Source organism: Trifolium pratense, linkage group LG1, assembly GCF_020283565.1.
Source record: "Trifolium pratense cultivar HEN17-A07 linkage group LG1, ARS_RC_1.1, whole genome shotgun sequence".
Lineage (NCBI taxonomy): Eukaryota > Viridiplantae > Streptophyta > Magnoliopsida > Fabales > Fabaceae > Trifolium > Trifolium pratense.
In genome coordinates, this window is record NC_060059.1 from 46486350 (window position 1) to 46510414 (window position 24065).

At 36.4% G+C, this 24065-nt stretch overlaps 1 protein-coding gene across 3 annotated transcripts; it reads right to left on the minus strand.

Annotated features, from left to right (window-relative positions):
• Positions 1–12491: 12491 nt before the first annotated feature.
• LOC123904992 lies at positions 12492–23268 on the minus strand. Of its 3 annotated transcripts, none has more exons than XM_045954606.1 (20): positions 22897–23268; positions 21661–22605; positions 21517–21585; positions 21236–21434; positions 19196–19280; positions 17360–17470; positions 17143–17211; positions 16926–17007; positions 16763–16822; positions 16620–16672; positions 16378–16544; positions 15968–16124; positions 15446–15503; positions 15299–15355; positions 14969–15217; positions 14404–14465; positions 13656–13712; positions 13481–13574; positions 13241–13381; positions 12492–12696 (listed from the first exon to the last, which is right to left on the minus strand). In XM_045954606.1, the coding sequence occupies exons 2-20, from the start codon at positions 22468–22470 to the stop codon at positions 12610–12612; spliced, it is 2667 nt and encodes an 888-aa protein (XP_045810562.1). In that variant the 5' UTR covers positions 22471–22605; positions 22897–23268; the 3' UTR covers positions 12492–12609. The 3 variants fall into 3 exon arrangements, with proteins under 3 accessions (XP_045810562.1, XP_045810557.1, XP_045810551.1); XM_045954601.1 differs by having other exon boundaries at positions 21661–22618; positions 22897–23170; XM_045954595.1 differs by having other exon boundaries at positions 16926–17211; positions 22897–23170.
• Between the last annotated feature and the right edge of the window lie 797 nt (positions 23269–24065).

Here is a 24065-nt window from a genome sequence, read left to right on the forward strand (position 1 = left end):
TCGTTTGAAGAAACGGAGTATTCTGAACGACGTTATGTGGAGAGAGGTTCAGCCTCTACCCATTTGGTGAAATAGTCCACGGAGACTATTAAGAATTTGTTCTGGTGCAGTCCCTTTGTAAAGGGGCCAAGTATATCCATGCCCTACCAAGCAAAGGGCCATGGTGACGACAAAGATTTGAGCTCGTGGGGAGGAGCTAGGTGCATGTCCCCATGTCGTTGACATTTGTCACATTTTTTCACATGGTCTTTGGCATCTTGCTGCATGGTGGGCCAGTAGTATCCTGCTCGGAGAGCTTTCCTGGCCAGCGATCTTCCTCCCTGGTGCTGGGCGTTGATCCCCTCGTGTACCTCGCGCAGGATGTAGTCGACTGTCTCCTCGTCGACACATTTTAGGAGCGGGATTGAGAATCCTCTCCTGTATAAATTTCCGTCGAGGATAACGTAGGCGCATGCTCGGCGTCTAACGATTGCTGCTTCCTTCTGGTCGGCCGGAAGGGTTCCATTCGCGAGGAAGTTGTAAACGGGGGTCATCCAACAATTTTTGTCGCCAATGACGTTTATGTCGAGGACGTTGGCCGGCTTTTCGATGCTTGGTCGAGGGAGTATTTCCTGAATGACGGATTTGTTCCCGCCTTTCTTTTTCGTGCTCGCCAGTTTGGACAGGATGTCTGCCCGTTTGTTATGCTCGCGTGGAACGTGTTGCACCTCCACGAACTCGAACTTAGTGATTTTCTCTTTCACTAATGCTAAATATTCAGAGAGATTATCATTTTTCGCTTGATATTTCCCCAACACTTGTGAAGCGACGAGTTGTGAATCTGTGTAGATTTTTATTTCTTTTGCTTCCATGTCCTCGGCTAACCGTAGTCCTGCTAGGAAGGCCTCGTATTCTGCCTGGTTGTTTGATGTCGGGAAGGATAATGCTAGGGATACTTCGATTATGATCCCATTGTCGTTTTCCAGGATAATTCCTGCTCTTGCTCCCGTGGCGCTTGATGCTCCGTCGACGAATATTGTCCATTTGTCTGCCTCGCTTGTCGTGGAGGATGGACTCGTCATTTCGGCCACGATGTCTGCTAGGACTTGTGATTTTAGTGCTTTTCTGCTTTCGTAACGAATGTCGAATTCGGATAGCTCGAGGGACCATTTAAGCATCCTGCCCGCCATATCTGGTCGACCAAGCAGTGACTTGATGGGTTGGTCGGTTCGGACTACGATTGTGTGTGCTAGGAAGTAGTGACGTAGTCTTCTTGCTGCGTTGATCAAGGCAAGGGCCACCTTCTCGATTTGTTGATATATGAGTTCGGGCCCCTGGAGAGCCTTGCTCGTAAAGTACACTGGTTTTTGTCCTTCCGTTGTTTCACGGACAAGAGCTGCGCTGACGACCTCAGATGCGACAGAGAGGTAAATGTATAATACTTCCTCGACATCTGGGCGTGAGAGGACCGAGGGTTCGGACAGGGCCTTCTTTAGATGTTGGAGGGCCTGCTCGCACTCGTCCGTCCATTCGAACACAACTTCTTTCCTCAGTAATTTGAAGAGGGGCAATGCGTGTTGAGCAGATTTTGCTACTAAGCGAGATAATGAGGTCAGTATTCCGTTCAGGGTTTGTATCGATTTTTTGTTGCTAGGAGTTGGGAGCTCGGTAAATGCACGACACTTGTCGGGGTTGGCTTCAATTCCTCGTTCTGTTAGGTAGAATCCGAGGAACTTTCCTGCCCGTACCCCGAAGGTGCATTTCTCCGTATTGAATCGCATGTTATGTTTTCTGGCCTGCTCGAAGACCTTACGTAGGTGGGCGGTATGATCGATTTCCTCGTGGGACTTGACGATCATGTCGTCCATGTAGACTTCGAGCATGTCGCCAATTTCTCCTCGGAATACCTTGTTCATCATTCTTTGGTAGGTAGCACCAGCGTTTTTCAGACCAAAGGGCATTACGTTGTAGTAATAGTTGCCTGACTCGGTCATAAAAGCTGTTTTTTCCCTGTCGGCCACGACCATTTGGATTTGATTGTACCCTGAATATGCATCCATAAAAGACAATAATTTAAAACCAGAGGAATTATCAACTAATTTATCAATGCAAGGTAAAGGGTAGGAATCTTTAGGGCAATCCCTATTGAGATCGGTATAGTCAACACACATTCTCCATTTTCCATTAGATTTTTTAACTAGTACAACGTTGGACAACCAGGTAGTGTATCTGGCTTCAGAAATAAAATTTGCCTCTAGGAGGTCTTTTACAGCTTTTTCAGCAGCCTCCGCTTTTTCGGGAGACTGCCTACGCCTACGTTGCACTACGGCACTAGCAATATTTGGATCTAGCCCGGGCATATCAGCAGCGTGTCATGCGAACAGATCAGCATTTTCTCTAAGGCAGGCTTTTAGCTGCTTCCTCGCCAGGTCGGGGAGCCCTGTACCAATCTTGACTCCTCTGCCCGGATCCTCGCCGAACTGGACTATCTCGAACTCTCCATCTGGAATGGGGCGGTAATGCTCTTTGCTCGCCTCATCAGACTCCTTCCGCAGCTTTTTCTCCTCCTTGTTCTCTTTCTTGGAGGTGCGGCTGTCGAGATCAACTGAGCTCACATTTGGTGCGGGCAGCTTTGGTGGTGATTCCGGGGAAGGCTTCGACTTCTTCGGTTCAGGGGCTTTGCCAACGAAGTTGTTGCCCTTGGATGCTGCATCGAAGCACCTCCTCGCAGCTTCAATGTCCCCGTGCAGAGTAGCAACCTGCCTGTTATGAGTATAGTACTTCATCTTCAGGTGGGCAATGGAGGGGACAACGATCAGGTCCGCTATGGCTGTCCTGCCGATGATGCACTGATAGAGGCATGGGCAGTCCACGACCAAGAATTTGACCTTGATTGACTTGGCAGTTTCCTCGAAGCCAAAGGTGACGATGAGGTCGACATAGCCCCAAGGCTTAGTAGTTGCCCCGTTGAATCCTATGAGATATGAGCCCATGTATGGGGTGAGATGTGTCTCGTCCAGCTGCAAGGTCCTGAAAAGACTGACGTACATAATGTCGTAGGAGCTCCCCGGATCGATGAGGACCCGACGAACGTCCATGTTTGCCATGTCTGCCCGGACCATAAGGGGAATTTGAAAGTTGGTCGTCCCACCGGGCAGCTCTTCGAGATAGAAGGCTAAAGGCATTGATCGCCCCTTCGCCTTGTCCAGCGTTGCATTCATGTTCGAGGATATGTCGATGAGCTCCCCGAATTTGCTTTTTATTGATCCGATGGTGTGCTTGTCCATTCGACCACCGGATATAATGAATGAGTCTGTAAAATAGTCCCACGTGCTAAGCGTAGGACCAGTATAGATGTCCCCGAAGCAGCTGGGGATAGCAAAATCTTCGGGCCGGGATACGCTCATAGCTATCTGTTTGGCGCTGTTCTGCCCGGCTGGTTGGGGAAGTACCTCCTCGACCACGCGAGCTTCCGCGGCCTCTGGTCGAGGGTCGTTGTTTCTTTTGACGAACTCTTTCAGCTGTCCGTTCCTTATCATAATTTCAATAGCATCCTTCAGCTGGATGCAGTCGTCGGTTCTGTGACCATAACTTTTGTGGTATTTGCAATACCTGTTTTTGTCTTGGCCGGGCTTCAAGGGGGTTGGGTTCGGCCACTTTACACCTGCTCTGTTGAATTCGGAGGTGTGGACTTCGGCAAATACCTCTGCCCGTGATTTGATGAGCGGGGTATAAGCGCTGAATGTGCTCGGAGGGCCACGAGGTTCTCGTCGGTCATTCCTCCTCCTGTCTCTGCCCTTGTTATCGCCCCTGTCGCCACCCCTGTTGCCGCCCCTGTCGCCGCCCTATCATCGCTCCTGTGAGTGGACTCACGGGCAGGGTGGCTGCTCCCAGGTCGGGATAGGCGGGCAAAATCTGCTGCCTGGACTTCCTCGTACTGGATGTACGCTTGAGCTTTGACGAGGAGGTCGTCCCAGGTTGTTGGTTTTTAAATGCCAACAGCTTTGGCAAAATCGTTGTTCGGGCGAAGGCCCCTCTGCAGCAAGTATTTCTTCATGTCGTCGGTCGTGTCGACCTGCACGGCTTCTTTATTGAACCTCTCGATAAAGTTACGGAGAGATTCTTCCTCAGCTTGGTATATGGCCTCCAAGGCAAGCACAGTCTTTGGATGCTTGCGGGAAGCTGTAAAGTGTCTACAGAACTGGTCTGTAAGGTCCTTCCACGAGTGAATAGATTGAGGGGGCAGGCTTTGGTACCATGCCATTGCTCCCTTCCTTAGCGTGGTTGGAAAAATTCTGCACCTAATGGCACCGCTAATATTCCTGAAATCTAAATTAGCGTTGACATTAGCTATGTGGTCGTCGAGGTCAGTCAAACCGTCGTACGCAGGAAGCGTAGGAGGTCTCTCGAAGCCCTTGGGAATATGCGCCTTCAAGATGCCTTTGGTAAGGGGGCATCGGGGATCGCCCTCGTCACTCCCGTTGGGAGAATGGTCCTCGGATGACCGGGGAGAATAATCGTCGGGCATAGGCGGACTACGAGACCTGTAGTTGCGAGGGTGGTAGCTGCCCGACGCGCCTTGCTTGGTCATCAGTGCTAACCCTTGAGGTGAATTGCGGCGTGGAACTTCTTGTTTCCCTTTCTTACCCAGGGAGAGCCTACCCTCGCGATGAGGAGGAGTACGCTCTCTCTTCCGAGGAGTTAGTTCGACCCTCTCTAGGTCAGGGCGTCGATGTTTGACAGCCGCCTGACGGGGAGGGGATGGAGTAGCATGGCGTCTCCGCGGGGGAGAGTTGGTCTTTTTGCGGCGCCGACTCCTCTCCAGCGCGGCGAGTCTTTCATTCTGTTCGTCCAGTCGACGACCCTGAGCCTGCACGGACTCAGTTGTTTGTTTCAAGGCAGCGATCTCAGAATTGGCCAAGGTGGTGACCTGCCCGGCGTTGTCTACCGGAATCTCCTGTTTAAGCTGAGGGCATTTGCCCGTTCGACGTTCGGTCAAGACCTCAACGTCTTCTTCATCGGACGAGATGGAGGTTTCCCGGCCATCGCGGGGGTCGCTTTCTGGACCACGTGTTGTGGCATTGTCATGCACCGGTCACAAAATAGTATTGTGCTATGCGGTGGAGAGCCTGGAATGTTGGGAACGTTTTCGTCGCCGGTAGTGGCATTGAATTGCTGTGATGAACTAGCCATGAAGGAAGTTGTTGAAAGAAAGAGAATCAGTTTTGATCTTTGTTTCTTTGAGAAAGAGTAAAGATGGGGAAGAACTCAGTTCCCCACAGACGGCGCCACTGATCTAACCTGATGATCAGAAAAGGTTGATGGCTGGTCCGTTAAGCAAATCGTCCACCGGAGGGGGGTTTATACCTGCAGGCACTCCGATGCTTAAGTCAGCACAAGAATGAGAGAGATACAAGAGAGAAGAGAGAGAGAGAGAGAGTAAAGAGTAGAATGATTCAGAATACCTGGCTCTCCTGTCTAGGAGAGCTTATATAGTTGCCCTCAGCGCTGGGCCAAAGGTTGGTCTATTGGGCCGGAATAACCGGCCCAATAGACTCAACTGCCAAGATAGTCCCTGTATCGTAGGGGAGGCGGTTATTCACCTCTATCTTGGTTGGAGTCGTTCCGCTATTCGCGGGTAATGGATAGGCTCCTTGACGAAGGCGTGGTTGAACGGATCAACACACGTGGATATATGAGCACGTGTTTAACGTGCTGCTTATCCGTTGAGTCGGGCAGGACACGTCATTGGCTGACGTGTCGGGGAAACCTCCTCTTATTGGGCTCTGTCCCCAAATGTCGGGCAGGAAGCGATTGGGCCAGCTATTGACCCAGTCCAGAACAGTCTTCATCTGATTATGATGTGTACTCCGCATTTATTTTGACATAATCGTAGCTTAAATCGCAGCCCCATGCTCAGCGACGGATCCAGAAGTTTATCACACCGGTGGCCGAAAAATAATAAAATAATAAAATAATAAAAATGAATGTAGATTTTTTTGTTGCACTGTCCATGTAATATTCTTTGTTATGTTATCGTGTTATATTTACGAAGTTCTTGTTTAATGGTGACATGATGACTAATCGCCTCAAGGAAATATGCGGGGCACAAAAAATGAGTTATTCCCCTTAATCGGATTTGGTTCATACGCAAGAGTCAAATATCAAACTTTTGAGCACTTACTTAAGAGACTCAAAACTCTTGCCACTTGAACCAACTAATTTTTTGTTAATTAAAAGATTATATTTTTAATAATTCAACACTTATATGATATAATATGATATATTATGTATATGTATGTATGTAAATGAGGGAGAGGGGGGCCTTGGCCACTGCTTGCCACCCTCCAGGTCCATCCCTGCCCATGCTTGTCCATGTCCTAGTCCATTGCCTGTTTGTAGGAAACGGATATATCAAATACTAATATTAGGAGGAAAAAAAAGGAAATTCACACCCCATGTTTATAAATTTTAGTCAGTTCAAAAAAGAAATACACGCTAGGGATGAAATGAAAAGCATGTTAAATGTTTTTAGGCTATTTCTCTATCTAGCACACAATACAGGTGCAAGCATGGGTAGAATCTTTTTTTTTTTTTTTTGATAAGCAGCATGGGTAGAATCTAAGCTCAACGGATAAAGGAGACTTGCATAAAATTTCTCATAAGAGTGTACCATATATTTACCCGATTGTCCGGCAGAAGCATCAACATAGCAATTAAAATACAATTTTAGTATTACCAAAAAAAAAAAAATACAATTTTAGATAACATTTTTATGTTGACATGCAAAAAAAAGGGAACAGACTATATATGTTCTTTGCTTAAAATGGAAATAGATAGCTGAATTTTTTGAATAATAAAACCTAACATGATAACAACTCTTGTTACATATGATACGTCCTATGTTACAAGGTACGTTTTCAATCTTGACCTTTTCTTTTTTCGGACAACTAATAAATTGACACTAAACAGTTTCCTTTATGCAAATTTTTCTTGCCCTCGAATTTTATTCTCATTCTACAACTTATTGTATTGATTCTTTGATCTCTAATGAAATGCTATAAGGTCAAAGAAGGTAAAAACATTTTACTTTAGGTTTTGTCTAACATGCAATATTGCACTAAGTGATGTATTGTGCACAAGTAAATTTTACCATTGGATTTCGTGGAATTGGTAAACTAGGAGATCAAAAGTGTAAATAAGTCATTATTTTATCAAGTAGTTTAGTGTTATATAATTTCACCTTTTTAAAGCGCATAAGTGAGAGTCTGCGATCCCTACATAATATATTCCTACCAACTAAATATGTTATATTTATAATTCCAAGATGCATATACAATTTTGATACATTCTAACTAGGCATGGCAATGGGGCGGGGACGAGTTTTACCCTCCTCAAACTCAAACCCATAAAGTTCGGGTTTCCCCAAACCCATCCCAAATTCGAGCGGGGATAAAAATAATAACCTCAAACCCATACCCAACGGAAATCGGGTATCCCATCGAGTTTCGGGTATCCCCATTACGTCTCTTTCCACATGAATTTAGATTATATTTTAGTATTTTTTATTAAAAAAAAGTTAAATGTCCAAAACTATTTTCTCTCAACAATATTTTTTAAAATAAAGAAAACAAAATAGAGAAAATGGTTTGTTTAATACTCAAATTAAAATAAAAAATAAATATATGAACGTAATTTAAGAGTTTGTTTAAGCGTTTCTAATTTAAAAGAGGTGAAATATAATTTTTAGTATAAACGGAGCGGGTTCGGGGACGGATTCAGGGTGGGTATCAATGTACCTATTACATTCTCCAAACCCATCTTTTGAAATCGGGAAAAACTCAAACCCGAACCCAAACCCAGTCAACTCGGATTTTCCCCATCAAAACGGGTATGATTTGGATAGATACCCGCGAGTATGAGTTTTATTGTCATGCCTAATTCTAACTTAAAAATGTGTAGAAAATCATAATATTAGACATTTTTAAAACACACTTTGGTTTCGAGAAGAAACTGAAAAAAGAAAAACATGTGAGAAAGAGTAATAAATGACGGAAAGAGATATAAGTAAATTTGAGGTATCATTTGGTTAAAAAATAATAAAAAAGAGAAGTATTTATAATTTTTAAAAAGACAAAAATATCATTGTGTTAAAGATTAATTTATTTTATTAATATAATACTATAAAGCAAGAAACTACACTGGCATCACTCTTTGATGCAATATATTACTATAATGCAGATATTTTAAGATGATTTGAATGCATATCCCAACAATATGGTGCTTAGAAAAAAACAGTATAATGCTTGCGTGTTCGCAGTTGAGGTAGCCAGTCAAGAAAATAGTTAATTTTCCATAAATATATACACCCAACAATATTTTGCTATCATTCATCATTGTTTTATGTTCCAAAAAGAGCCAACAACCATCATGGACATCAATTCAAAGTAAAATTCTATAGCGGACATGCATGCTAGTTAAAAATTAGAGAGCATGCTCTCTAAAATCTTCTATTTCTATCATTTTAGGCCACATTCCCCATTTTCCAAGCTTACTCTTTTATCCTACACTAGGGATAAACCCGTGCGTTGCACGGGTTTGATTAAAATATATAATTAAAATATTTTTATAAATAAAAAATAATAATTGCGATAACTATAATTACATATAGTTAAATAATAGATATTATTTTAAAATATGATTATATTTAATATTAGTATATGAGTAAAAAAAAGTTGTTTAGAAATATTAGATTTTTTATTAATTTATATCGTAGTTTGTTTACATTTTAATGTAATAGATCTCTTATAATATTTCATAAGTTTGAAAAGATGTATCATTTTTTATTTTATTAGTGTTATAATATAAGATTTTAGTTTTCTTTATAATATAAGATCTCTTATAATATAAGATTTTATTTTCGATAGTTTCAATTTTATAGTCAAATGTCACTTTGTTTTTTATTTTTGATGTATCCCTTATTTTATTATTTTCAATAAGAGTTGGAGGCATACCTAATTATACTTGTAGACAATATTGCTCATGAGAAATGTTAAAAAAAGTTTTGATTATAGAATATGATTCATATATGGTGGCTTTGACTATATGTTCCACGTGTTCTCATTTTTTGAAAATTATGTATCAAATAGCATATTTTGCTTACTACGTTCTATGCAATTTAAGGTTCCAAATAGCTTATCTACTTACTCATCTCTCGTTTTCTTGGAGTTTATTCTCACTTATTCACTTGGTGAAAATTTATTCCAACTTTATTAGTCCCAATTTTTTAGTCTATTGTTTGGTTCACTTTTTTTTTTTGCTTGGTCCTTTTGTTTTTGGTTTGTTTTTCTTTTTCTTGGTGAGGTTTGTGTCTCTTCAAAATTATTGTTAGTTTTTGTCCCTCTTATTTAATATTTTCTTGAACATTTATTTTCTTATTATATTATATAAACTTGAATATTTGTTGTTGTCAATATATAAGTTTGGACGAAGATTTTATATATTTGAATTTAGGTTTAGTTATTTGGTTAAGGTAAAGAAAGTCTTATAGATGAATTTAAGATTTAACATGTGTCATCTTCTTATTTGCTTAAAAAAATGTCATCTTATTCTTATAAATATTCCACTATTTTATTTTCAGCCATAACGTAAACATTCTTTTAGAATATGTACTTAATTTATCCAAAAAGTTATATTATTATGTAAATTAAATTAATAATTTTTGAATTATTGGTGAATTTTAGTTGTGTGTAAATATGTTTAAATATATGTGTGATTATATTTTCTAAATATATGTAAATATATTTTAATATCTACGGTTTTAATAATTTCTAAAATTTATTTTGACAAATGAGCATCAACAATTTTTATTTAATAATTTTTGTCTTTTTTTAATTTAATTTAGAAAGTTTTTAGTACAATTCTAAGTGGGAGGAAAAAATATTTAGCACAATTTCTAAACTAACATGTTTTTAGCACAATTCTTTTCATCGATTCATTTTATGGTTGTAAGAATAAGATGGCATGCGTAGATTAAAATAGGACCGTCCATTAAAATTCATATATACTCATATTGAACCATCCAGATTTAGGCAAGTGTTATACGATAAATGCATGAAAATTATATATTTGGACAACCTCTAAGTCAAGTTGAATCAATATAACTTCTTGCATGTATTACAATTATAAGAACCGCATGACTTGAGTGTCAACTACAAAAAAAAACTTATTTTAATTTCTACTTTATTTTTGTTTCTATATTTCTCTTGATCGAGATCAAGTAGATCACCTACACATTATAGACAATATAATATTTAAAAATGAGACACATTTATATTTCTAAATTATTTGGACTGTCCTCTTTTAATTGAATGCCTCCAACATCAATATACCCTCGATCTATATAAATTTTAAGGCACTTCAAAATCAATAAATAGAAGTCTCTTTTATCCTCTTCAACTTATTCACATGAAAATAATTAATTATATTCCCATTAATCAACAATTTTTTATACAAATCTTTTACCTTATATAAAATAATAAATGAAAAAGAAAATAAGAAACAAATAAGCTAAAACATTAGACTAATAAAATAATAAATGAAAAAGAAAAGTTGTCTAATTACAAACATTATATCAATAAAAAAAATGATGGTTTACAAACTGCCATTAGAGTTAAATACACATCCTTACATGAGGTGCCATTTCATAGGCTTTATAAGGAGCAAGGATGCAACGTAAGCAAAAATATAAGTATGTTTTATCCTGTTCTCCTCCTTCACATGAAAAAATAGTCATATTCATATTAATCGATTCAACTCAAAGTTTAATTAATCATCGAACAAAACACCGGTTGATATTTAAAAAAATATCCAACCTAAAAAAGAAATAAAAAAATGATTAGAGATGTTCTAAACTCAAAGTAATAGAAAAATTCCAATTTACAAACATATTAATAGGCAACTATCACATATATGTATATCAATTTCTTAATCAATCACATGTAGACATACCTAATATTCTAAGAGGTTAGACACCATCACATACCAAGGACAAAAACCAATATACTTATGATGTAACTATGTATATATGCACACAATAGCTTTTAAATCAATTCAAGACACTATAATGTGTAACTTTAAGATATGGAAGGTGAAGATGCATAACTTTTTCTCATGGAGATGTTAGACAAAGAAACCATAGAGTTTTTGCCATGAAATAGATAAATTAAAATTTTGTTAAAACATAGAAGGTAGACTTCATGATATGGTGGTGGTGATAATTAGTTTTTGGGTTAACTTTATATAGAGTTTGTGTTTGATAATTAGCTAAATTTATATATTCAATATTAGTGTCTCCAAGAATTCTTTGTTTTCAATTGCATTAATAGGAAATTGTAACATACAATATATATTTTAATAATATATTGCAATGCAATTAAAACAATAACATGATGCATCATTCCACCTTTCATTACTTGCAATTCATTTTTGTCTCAATTCAATAACAATAAATTGTGTTAGTTTTTTTTTAATATATTATTATTGTTTATTATTTATTATTAGAGTAACTCTATTATATGAAATGTGAAATTTTTTTAATAAAGATTGTAGATTTTTCTTATAGAGTGTCACATCATCACAATAACTTATATGTCTAAGTAGAGTCATAAAATTAGAAGTATGATCCTTTTAATTCATTAGGCTAAGTAGAAGTATGATCCCTTTGGTTTCAAGCAATCCCTTCTAAACAATATAAGTAATGAAGAATGATCCATTTTAATTCATTTAGTATTGAAAGAATATATTTCAAGCAAGAGAGACACACGTTTTTTTTATTATTAAATTCAGTTCTTTAAGGCATTGATCAAAGAGGTTTGGAATATCAAAGTGACTCACTTGCTTGAAATATAATGATTCCTTTTTTTATTAGTCATGAATATTTTGTGGTTATATAAATCTTATATATTAGTTGGTCCATTTTAATTTAATAATTTTTCATTTTAGTTAGTTGGTCCCTTGTAAGAAGTTATATAGTGATAATTTGATATATTGATAATTAAAATAAAAATGATTTAATTAAAGATAATTAAAATTAAAATGATTTAATTAAAGGAGATGATGAAAAGGTTATATAGTGATAATTTGATATATTGATAATTCAAATTAAAATGATTTAATTAAAGATAATTAAAATGAAAATGATTTAATTAAAGGAGATGATGAAAATGTTTTTTAATAGAGATTGTAAACTTTTCTTATAGAGTGCCACATCATCAAAATACTTGATTGTGAGCAACTCAACATTCCTTTTACTTGTAAAAGATTGTTTGGATTTTGCCCCTTCTATAATATTTAACTCATGTTGAGATGATGAAAATGTTTTTTAATAGAGATTGTAAACTTTTCTTATAGAGTGCCACATCATCAAAATACTTGATTGTGAGCAACTCAACATTCCTTTTACTTGTAAAAGATTGTACAAGGTTGCCACAACAACCCATACTCCAAAAAAATATAGGAAAAGGAAAAACAATATAGCTAAGCAAGAACATAGAAGCAATGTTACACTGAGGAAAATGCTATAAAATGAATAGATAACCAAAATTTAGTTACAACACCAGATAAAGCATATCATTCGGTCACCAGCTGCACAGTCTTCTCCAGCACTGAAGTTTTGTTGAAGAGGGTGAGCTGCACCTCTTTAAGATATTTGGATAACTGGCCAAAACAATAAAATTATAACTGTTAATATTCAAAACAGTATTTTTGAATTCTGAATCCATGTCATCATAACAATTCTTAGTATGCCATGTCAGTAAATATAACGAAATAAAATAAACAGGTCATGTTTAAGTATGTCTTCCTTAATTGCTTCCCAAAAAAAAGTCTTCCTCTACAAATCACAATACTTGTGCATTACACATAACTAACAGCCAACACCCTGAAGTCTGCTTGCAAAATGAAATCTAACATGAGGCTAACTACCATAGAAGAATATCTCAAAACCAGAATGACATTCAAGTCCTGGAATGATAGAATTATCAAAATAAACCCCATTTACAAAAAAGTGATTTATAGTCCTAACCAATGCAAAGAAAACGCTTTTGATTTTAACCTAGTCAGTATCTGTATCTGCAGTAGGGATGCGAGAAATTGAAGGCTGATGCAATTCCAAACATAGCATCAATTGATTTGAAAGTTTGGGTTCAAGATATCACTATCTTACCTAGTTAACCAGTGAAATGTAGAAGATGAACTTTACCTGATCTTCACTCATCTTGTGAAAGCCTAATTTCTTAGTCCAAATTGACTCTGCATCCCCTGCAGCAGGGAGCACCAGCTTTTCTACATTTAGAGAAGACAACAACCTCTCTATGCAAGAGAACAGCACTTGAAAATAACCCTACAATGGAAAATTGCATGTTAATTTGGAAGATGTACAAAGAGTGTTATTAATCCACTTTTTCAATGAGTCATTCCTGAATTACAATAAATTGCTTACTTTTCCTTGATGCTCTCTACTTGTAGCAACCAGGGGAAGCTCAGCAATGTTGCAGCCAAAAATCCTAAGAAGCCCGGCAGATACTACGACAGAACTGCAAAGTATGATACATACAAAGTCAGCTTAACAAAAATTAAGAACTCAGGAAAATAACAAAGCATAGAAAACCACATACTTCACAATTAAAACAATGCAATACATTCCCCCGAATTCTTGGCCAGAAATATTTCTCCTGCAAAAATTTCAAAATACATTATAACATTATCAGAAACAAGACAATGGTAATAGAAACAAGACAATTGAAAAAGTACCCTTAGAACACTGGTTAAATAATAAAACTTTATAGTTCTTATAAAAAATTTCTTTAAAATTACTAATATATTGAATGTTGTGATTTTCAATAAAATTTCATGTGTATTGATTACTTAACTAGTGTCCCTTTGACAATAGTTAGCATTTGATAAGAAAAAAGAAGGGTCAAAAACTAAAATAAATTTTAAAGAAAGACACTGCCAAGACTTGAATCAAAAACAAACTCAAATGCTAACACAACAAATTTTTAAAGAAATAAAAGGTGGTCATTAATTCACTCTAAAACATGTTCCGATATTAAGGTAGGTCAGAGAGCCTATCAAAGAGCTTTTCCATAACCAATGATTATGTAGGGGAGGGGGAGAACCGAGGAAATATGCATATTTATCATAATTCATGTCAGCTTCAATATATGCCGTTAATGGTCTCTTTTTTGTTATATTTTTTGGTACATATGCCGTTGGTAATCTATAATCCTACAGTAAGTCATGTAAGACTGTTAATAATTCAGTGTACAATAAATAATCACTTACAGTTACAGTGAAAAATAAAAAATAATCACTCGGACCAACCACAGTCAACCAACATTAAAATAAATTTTAGTTGCTTACCCATAGACCATAACAGGAATCAGGTCACGACCAGATATTGCAACAATGGGATCAAAACACTCCTGCCAAAGCATTAACAGAGCATATTCAAAATGTGGTACAAAATAAAGATAGAATACTAGATAGGCTTTTTCAAGATGTATATATATTTCACAACAGTTAAAAGGCTCGGCCAAAAACTAATTCACAACTTAAATGAGCAAGAGAATCCCCAATTCCAGTAACACCCCCAAAAGGGAAAACTCAATAGTTGCTGTTGCAAAGCTGCCTTAACTATGGCCTCTTTGGGCTGCCTTCAATGGGCGTAAGGTGTGTTGATCCCACATTGGATGGTTCTCATTTCATAAATTGATTTTGTCAAATTGAATGAGATCACAAGTCCAAATTATAAGATGATATTAGAGTATATATCCAAATTGATATTAGGCCTATAACCCTATGCGTCAAAGGTGTTGAAAAGGCACCTTATATTAAATACAGGCAGTTTTGTAAAGGAATTACTAATGTGTGAAATTTTGTAAATAATCTCATTAAAACGAGTAATATAGAAGCCGTAAACACTCACTCGAAAAATTGCAGCAGCTCGTGAAAGTAACGGTAAATGCTCGGGATAACGACTTTTTCCACTTAAAATTCTCCACTGAATATCATTCATGCTTCCATACGTACATAACCCCCTCTCTTCGTGCTTCCTAATTATAAGTTCAGACAAGGAAGATGGTATTGTATCTGCTCCAGCAGAAACTGAATTCTGTAGAGCCACATATATTCGATTACAGTCGTCGCAACAAAACCACTTATCCTTTGGAAGCTCCTGTAGTAAGAATAATATGTGATGATAAAAAATGAAAAAGAAAACACAAGTATTTTATTTTCTATAAGGCTCGGTGCTTACTTCCAACTCACATAGCCCAATGTCCCGCAAGCAACCAACATGATACTCCTTCTCACACTGGACAACAACCAAAATATACTTACTGTTTGACAAAAGAAAAATAGTTAAATACCATTTACATTAGGTAAATAACGGTAAAAACCATACCTGATCACAAATTATTACTGTTCGGTCATCAAATGTATCAACACTGAAATCATTTTCCCTGTTAACCAATACAAAAAAATTAACACGTCAATATGTACAAAAATAAAGTTTAATGCTGGTTGGAAAAAGTTACAGTTATAACAGGTTAAAGTTCCCCCACAATTCCCGATAACACATTGGTGGAAGAAAATTGCCAAACAATTAATATGCACACATACAAGAAGTAACAGTCCCAAGTAAAAAACAACTAAAAGAAATGCAATTTACCGCCACAAATCTTCACAAGTCTTACCACAAGAATAGATTTCATGACAAGCATTGCATTGAAGTCTTAGCATTATATGCTACTGAACCCATGATCTCATGACACATCATAATCCATAATCTATTACCATAATCTTAATTGAAAGTAAAATTGCACATCCTTTCCTTAGGTGAAAGGAAACTACTTCCCGATAAAGTTGCCAAAATGTGATTGATTTGATATATTTTAAGATAAACAAACACAATCATATCACATACCTGCAAACAACACATCCACCCATTTCATATTCTGGTTCTTTATCAACCCGTGTCAACCGAATCATGATTGGCCTCGCACCTCCTCCATCACCCGTATTATCTTTACAATTTAGACAATGCCAACCACTATCTGGTACACCGTTTAATCCTAAGCAGGCTGCAAGGCATCAAAGGTAGTATGAAACCATGATATGCAAGCTATACCAGGTATGCCACAAACTACAATTGTCATTGTCTAACAATGCATCGAAGAAAACATGGGGAACTAAGAATGTTGGAATATAAGAAAATATTTTATAATAACTTGATATTATGGTATCTTATAACACATATTAAGATTAATTGATAAGAAAAAATTAAAATAAAAACAATATTACCAAATAAATAATTTTTAAAAATTTAAAAGGTACCTGCATGAAAGGCTCTAGGACATCCATTGCAAAGAATCAAATCTCCTCCATCTCCACATATTGCACACATATCATCACTATCTCCCGTAGTAAGGTTTTGACCATTTGCCAAAGACAGAGCTATATCATGAAGTGTCAATCCATTGGAAGTATATATGTGGCGGTAACTGCAAAAGAACAAAAAGCATTTTGAGATGAAGAAAAATAGAAAAGTCAATTTAGTTATATAACAGTCTACTCACGGTTGACGCCTAGCCGCCATTCCAGCATGGGCTTCAAACTGTGAAGGGCTTATCTGTTTACCCACGAACAAAAATCATAAAGCTTATCTTAGCATTTGCATACAAACATAAGGTAGTTGGTGCAAATAGGTATATGACCATACCTCTACATCACAACAACCACAGACTATACCGTTTCCTTGTTTGTAACCTCCAAGTAGTTTCTGAAAAGCACATCAGTCAAGTCACATATTTATTTAAGAAAAATAAAAATAATGTGCAGATCAATCCATAAACGCAAAATATTAAGAGAGAATATCAAGAAACCTGTCCTTTGACATAGTAAGCCAACTCAGCACCGTCTGGTAGGCCATTAGGCATAAAAAGTAACCTGTGCAAATCATTGTCCCTGAAAAAAGAAAAATCCAATTCAAATTTCAAACTACAGTAGCTAAGATATTTCAGTTCATATGGAGATGCTAGTGAGAAATAGAAAACAGCGCAAGAATCCTCAACTGGAAAAAACATAAAACAAAACAAGAACCTTTTCTTAGTGCAACCATCAGCACTTCTCTTCTGCAGTATACCTGAGTTGTAAGGGTATGTGCTTGGCCTGCAGAAAAAGGTCTAGTGTGAATATACATAAGGAAAGGTCTACAATTTAATTGAACAGATAACCTCCTACATATGTAGACTGCCTAAGCACATGCTCAACAATCAAGTATCAAGTACTAGTAATTAAACCAAGAGGGAGAACACACTTCTTCACCACTCGTTTCCACTCATCAGTTGTCTGGTTCACATACATTTGCTGCTCAAAATGATTTCGCGCACGTGAAGATGAGAAGTGGCTCGCACTTTCTATAGATTGACTGGAACAACAAAATAAAATACGTAAGAATGGTCATCTCTTGCGTTTAATTTAATAGTCAGCATAATTTTGTTAACACAATAGAATTTGACAGAAAAAGACTGAACCTAGAGTTTTTTGAAATGCTATAAACAAAAGCACAAAAACTAAGTTGTTGGCAGTTGGGACTGGTGGGGTGGATAATACCACAGCAAAACTCCAGTGAAAATGAATTGCATCTCCCTTTAACAAAACTCATATGTTCAGACTTCAGAATTATGAAATACCTAATTAAGTTCAGTTTAACAAAAACCAAGCCTTAAATCCTCAAATCACTGGCAACTGAAAACCTTAGGACGAATCATGTAAGCAAATTAAACCGGAAGTTAGGGTTTATGCTCAATACACAAGCAGATGCACCATTTCACACGATTAGTGAAGTAAGCTAAATCACAGAAGCAGCCTCAGGTATAACTATTTCCTAAGGGGGTGCATGGAACAGAGCCATCACTAGGTGGTTAAACTTCAACACATTGACATTTTGCCACGAAGTTCTGTTACTATTTAAATAATATTGACAGCAAAAACTACTTCTGACGAGGAAGGTTTTTCATATCCAAATGAATTAGTTTTACAAGTGTAAGTTATAGGATCTTTGATAAAGAAGAAGAGATGAGAAATAATCTACTGAGATTATGGTTTTATAAAAAAGAATAAGAACTAGCCACTAACCCTTATATATCTTAATCCTAGACTACTAACCCTAATTGAATAAGGAAACCAACCTTACTGAAATTTTAACCCAGATCAAATTAGAAAACAAATCATGAAATATAACAAAAAAAGTCCTGAGACAGCTCAAGATATTCTATATTATTCTCTAAAATACAACCAAGTACTATAATTTTTTTTTAATTATTCTACTACCCCCACCAAGATATAAAGCTCACTAACCATTAAGCTTGTTAGTTGTTACATACAAAACTTAAAATGGAAAATATAATACAAGCTTCACAAAACGTGACTGGAAAGGCAGATGGTGGAGGTGTAGGAGAGCTAAAACTAAGGCAGATGAGATCGGAATGATTATTATTATTATTATTATTATTATTATTATTATTATTATTAATGGTAATTTCGCAGCAACAAGAACTAAGACTTCTAGAAATCCGCAAAAAACAAAATATGGAAGCTTTAAATTAAACCACAACAAAAATTAGGATGCCTAAATAAATTTCTAAAATTTGAATGAGATTTGAAATGTAGGCTGGTGTGGATCTTAGCCAAGGAAATTTTATTGCAGCATGACTTGGCTCATCAATGAGATATAAGAAATCAGCATTGGTATGATTCACAATGGGAGGTTGGTATGAGTTATATCTAATTCATAATTAGTTTATACTTTTTCCGTATAAGTGTAACTAATAAGTGTTACACTTAGAATATTTGTTTGTCTAGTATTATTTGTCATTATAGAATATCAAGGAAACATTAATTACCTTTTTCACTAGTACCCTTATTGTATCCATGTCCACCTAATGACACCATTAACTACTTTATAAGTATACATAAGCTTAAACAACACTTAATATGATATGGAGAGTAATTACTGAGGCCAAACTGAACCTGCGATAATTGGGTCCAAACTGAATCTGGGTGGTAGAGATCAAACATCATTCAGTTTAAGTTACAGCCTAAATATTATGAGATCTATTTTTTTTTATTTTTGAGTTTATTTCTGTTTTACCTGTTGTGTGTATGACGCATGCCAGTAAACTTTGTACTGTAGTTTTTATGAGTTGGAACCTTCCTGTTGCTTTGTAGGAGACTTTCTGCAGAAGCCATGGAAAACATATAAACATATATAAGGAAAATGCAGGTCCAAAAGCAAAGCAAGAGAAACACCTCTTACTATTTGATATGTAGTCTGCATCCATATGACTAATATGCCTACCAATGCAAGTTGCGGCAAACAACATGCATGGGTTACTCTATGTTTTATATTTCTATTCCTTCCCATTCGTGGATGCTGTGCAATAATAATTGTTAGATATAAAACCATTCATAAGCTTTCACCTAGGCACCTAGCAACTTAAGCTTTTTGAACAGTTGGTGATTGACAATAATACCTCTCCTAGTTGATAGACCAGATGACTATCACACGATTGAGAGCGTGTTTATTTAAGTTTTTTTTAAAAAAACTGTATAGATAAAAAATACATCACTTCAATTTTGACAAAACAAATTTTAATAAAATTAGAATGCTTGTCTAAACATTCGAAAAACCAAGATTTATAATTATTTTGAGAAACTACTCAAATAAATACTGAAGCAGGTGGCTAACTGAAACTTTTCTATCTTCAATAAAGTGATGTTAGAAACTCAAGTCAAAGGCCGGTGTAGATTATATAGAAGATGGAAGCTGTGGACAATATCTAAAAGATAAAATGACTTAGGTAGGGATGTAAAGATGGAATCTGTGGACAATTTCAAACGCAAGTGATGTTAGAAACTCAAGCCAAAGGCAAGTGCGTTGAACAAAAGGAGGACACTAGATAAGAGAGTAAGAGAACAAAATCTGGTGCTATAAAACTCCTAGTCTCCTACTATGATAAGTTCCAAGGACGGATCAGACCCCTATGGGTTTATTACTATCGCACGTAGTCTTTTTACTTTACATTTACAAGAGGTGTAGTCTGCTATTCTACTTAGATATATATGTTAGATAAAACAATGACTGGTTCGAATTTAGTATTTTGAACATTAGTTTCAAATCAAGACTTCTGTTGAATGTTATATAGCTTTTCAAGACTACCCATAGTAGTTAATCCTGGATCCCGGAGCGGAGCGGCCAGCCCCAAAACTGGGATAGCGGCATCCCGGGGAGCGGGATGGCCGGGATGCCGCTATTATTTTTTATTTATTTATAAATTACATAAATAATACTATAAACATATAATTAATGTAAAATTAAACAAACATCTCAAAATCCATAAAACATTCATAAATTAAAAATTAAAAACACAAATCTCAAGTCTACAACACCTTCTTCATCTTTGTCAAAAAAAAAAAAACACCTTCATCATAAAGTAACTAAAAATTACCAACAAAAGTCAAGCAAAATAAATAAGCAAAAGTCAAGTCTCCAACACTTAGATTAATAAAGTAACTAAAAATTAAAACTCGAGTTCATCATCAAAGTCTAAGTCTAATCATCCGAGGTTGAAGAAGAAACAACAGATGAAGGTTGAAGAAGAAACAGCAGATGAAGGTTGAAGAAGTTTGGATCTTGAGAGTGAGAGAAGATAGTACGATAGCGTGAGAGAAAGAATGAATTGCGGCTAGGGTTTAGTTAGGAGTAAGTAACAGTTTTAAAGGTAAAAAAACCAATTTTACCCTTACTAAAATGAGTGAGATTTCAAAAATGGCCTTTAAAACCCATGAAAACAAAATCTCAGTCCTAACCCGGGATGGCAACCCGGGACCCGCTCCGCTCCGGTCCACCGGGAACCTGCTGGGATCCCACCGAGAAGCTTAGCTGCGCCGCTCCATCCCATCCCGTCCCGGCAGAGCTCCGCTCCGCTCTGCTCCACCGGGATCCCACTGGGATCGCCCGGGATTGACTACCTGACTACCAATAACTTGCCGGCCAAAAATCTAAACCACTAAATTAACACATTTATCCAGCACGCATTTCCCTCTTTTTTAAGACATCTGATTTGACCAACATGAACCTAAAACCTATAGGCTCCATAATGCAATTATAAACCAGAGAAATAATTGTCACCTTTCCAAACCTGGAAGGATTCCTCGTTGATAGATGAACCAGCCACATTCTTTATAATCTCATCTGGCATGCTGTTTGGAGCGGTTTTTATTTCGTGTATGATGCTATAAATTGGTTTTCCATTTTCTAGGAATATATGATTATTTGGATGTCTAGTCTTAGCACCAGCATGCTGCTCAAACTCATAGGCACTGAGCACCTGAGAAAACATTGACATTAACTATCTGGTAAATATAGAGCAAAAATTCCAATAATAGCGATAAATAAATCATGTATCTTACTCTAGAGTAACTGCACATTGAACAGCCACACAAATACCCACCACCACCAATAATCCCATCGAGCTCAACCTGACAACAATTCCAAAATATAAGAAACTTAGCAGAACTGTATAAAAAAACAGACCACAATAATGCATGCTATACCTTTCCGGGATTGTAGATATATTTTACTGCAGCTCCATCAAGGATACCAGTTGATAACAGCTTTTTGACATTTGTGGGGAAGCAGTTAGGGACGACTTTCTTTGACATTTTCAATTCCATATTTCCAGAATACAAATCTGAATCTTCATAAGGAACATATCCCGTGCCATATGAGGTCTCTAAAAACCCACTATTAGAATCATCCTTTGCCAAATATTCATCATCCCCGTGATAGCCATAGCCATAGCCATTTCCATCAGTATAGCCAGCAGATGTTTGATAATCATTATCATAGTCCTCCTTCTTTTTACTGAACTTAAAAGTAATCTTTCTAATACCAGTTGAACTAGCATGCTTCGGGATTTCCATCACAACACGGGACATCACTGCATCGTTGCTATCCGTACTTTTATCATTCCGAGAAGTATTATTGTTATTATCATTATCGTTGTCATTATTCTGATCACCGGCTTCATCACTCGTGGTATCATGAGAACTAGAAGAATTTTCCAAACAAGTAGATGTAAGTTCCCCACACTCTGCATGGTTAACATTTTCCGATTCTGTGAGTTGGCTACTGATATCATGAAAGGTTAGTGCATGCTCTGTTGAAGAAGCGTTGGGATTTGTAACTTCAGAGCGCACTTCATCGTTCGAAACTTCTTTTGCTTGTTTTTTATTGGGAAAAACATCGGGTTCGGTATCAGCAACGCATTGGTTATAGTCACGTTTCAGTTCCGTCTTTGATTCCTCTTTATTTTCCGTTCTTCCATCTTCCAATGCTTGCACACAAACAACTTCTTCTCCCATCAAAATCAAAGAACAGAGCCTCTGAGAATTCAAACCACACAAAACCAAAACCACCGCACAGCATCCACGAATAAATCAATGCCAGACTCAAATTTTCGCTGAAGTTGACTCCAGAATCGGGTATCCAACCAACGCCTGAACATAAAATCTATAATTAGAAACAATTTTCGATCAATCATCAGTAACAAACACGACAAAAACAGAAATAAAAACAAAAAAACCAAACAACTAAACAATAATCCAATCGGCGAGTCCACAAAAATTTCCGATATGAATTTTTGAATCGAAAATAACCGCTTAACCGTTTAATTCAATTAATTTGAAGATCGAAAGAAACAACAAGAATTATTACAAATCTAAATCGATCAAAAAAATTCGACAAACTCAAATCCAAACACGTTTAAATCGGTAAAATTGAAAGACGACCTGAAATCGATATGAATCGAGTAATTGAGTAACAGATCTGAGAGTGCAGTGAAAGAAATTGGAAAGAGAAGAGTGTTAGGGTTTGGTTTAGGACGAAAGGTAGAGATAGAAGTGAGAGTGCGGGAAGAAAGTGAAGCGAAAAGCTTGGTTCGTGGTTGAGATTTCAAGTTTTATATGGAAAAAATGAAAAGAAAGAAGAGAGCGAAGAGGCGATGAGTTTAGTTTATTTAGTGAAAAAGAAAAAAGAAAATAAAAAATTGAATAAAGAATGACGAACTTTTGGAAGGGAGGAGAAGAGAGATGGATAAAGAGATAGGACCCACCGGAAGTTGGGCCTATATTGTTTAGCGACGTGGCATAACTTGTGGGATCTAACGGCCGCCTTCGTCAGCCGTTTTTATGTGATAAAGTGTCCTGCAAGTTAACACGTGTAAGCATTTTTGTACTTGTAGTAGTAACTCTCTTCCAAATCTATACTAATTGTTATGCAAAAAAATTACTTTTTATATTCATTAAAAAATTTATGTATTTGGTTAATAATATAAGTTAAATATATTAGTTTTTCAACGAACCTAAAAAAATGATTTGTTTTTGCTTATAATAGTGATTTGAGGAGTACAATACTAGCGGTCAGACGTGCATGTTTCACGCTTGTCGGTGTGATTTATATTTGTTAATAAAAAATTTTGCTGTTAAAAAAAAAAAGATGTCTTATGTTTTGCTGAGTTTGTTAATAAAAAAAAATTTACCGCTAAAAAAAAATTGGTATTATGTAAAGTTCACACAAAAGAAAAATTATCCTCTTTATAAATAGGTATAAAATAGATTAATTTTGTGCAACATTTTTTAAAAATACCATAAATACTTTTAGCAATTTTTTTTTCACATTCTTTTTAACTTCCAAAACCAACCAGTTTTTTTTCACACTTTTTTTAACTTTCAAAATCATGTGCAAGCATTTCTATTGATTTGTTCCATTCATTTAATCTCGCGATGTTAGCAAAACAATGATGGCGAATTTTGAATTATACTCCCCCTAATTCTAAATATAAGATAACATCTACTTTTTAGATTCATTAAAAATCTGATGTATCTAATTCATAATATGGACTGGATACATTACATTCTCAATAAATCTAAATATAAAAATTCCTCTTATATTTGGAACC

What these genes read in the sequence shown, in the direction of transcription:
- LOC123904992 (XM_045954595.1), bottom strand. Translation starts at nt 22,470, where the DNA reads ATGGGAGAAGAAGTTGTTTGTGTGCAAGCATTGGAAGATGGAAGAACG. An exon ending in GTGGTTGTTGTGATGTAGAG is followed by an intron (nt 16,673 to 16,762) that starts GTATGGTCATAT and finishes GTGGGTAAACAG; the next exon opens with ATAAGCCCTTCACAGTTTGA. An exon ending in TCCTAGAGCCTTTCATGCAG is followed by an intron (nt 16,125 to 16,377) that starts GTACCTTTTAAA and finishes GATGCCTTGCAG; the next exon opens with CCTGCTTAGGATTAAACGGT.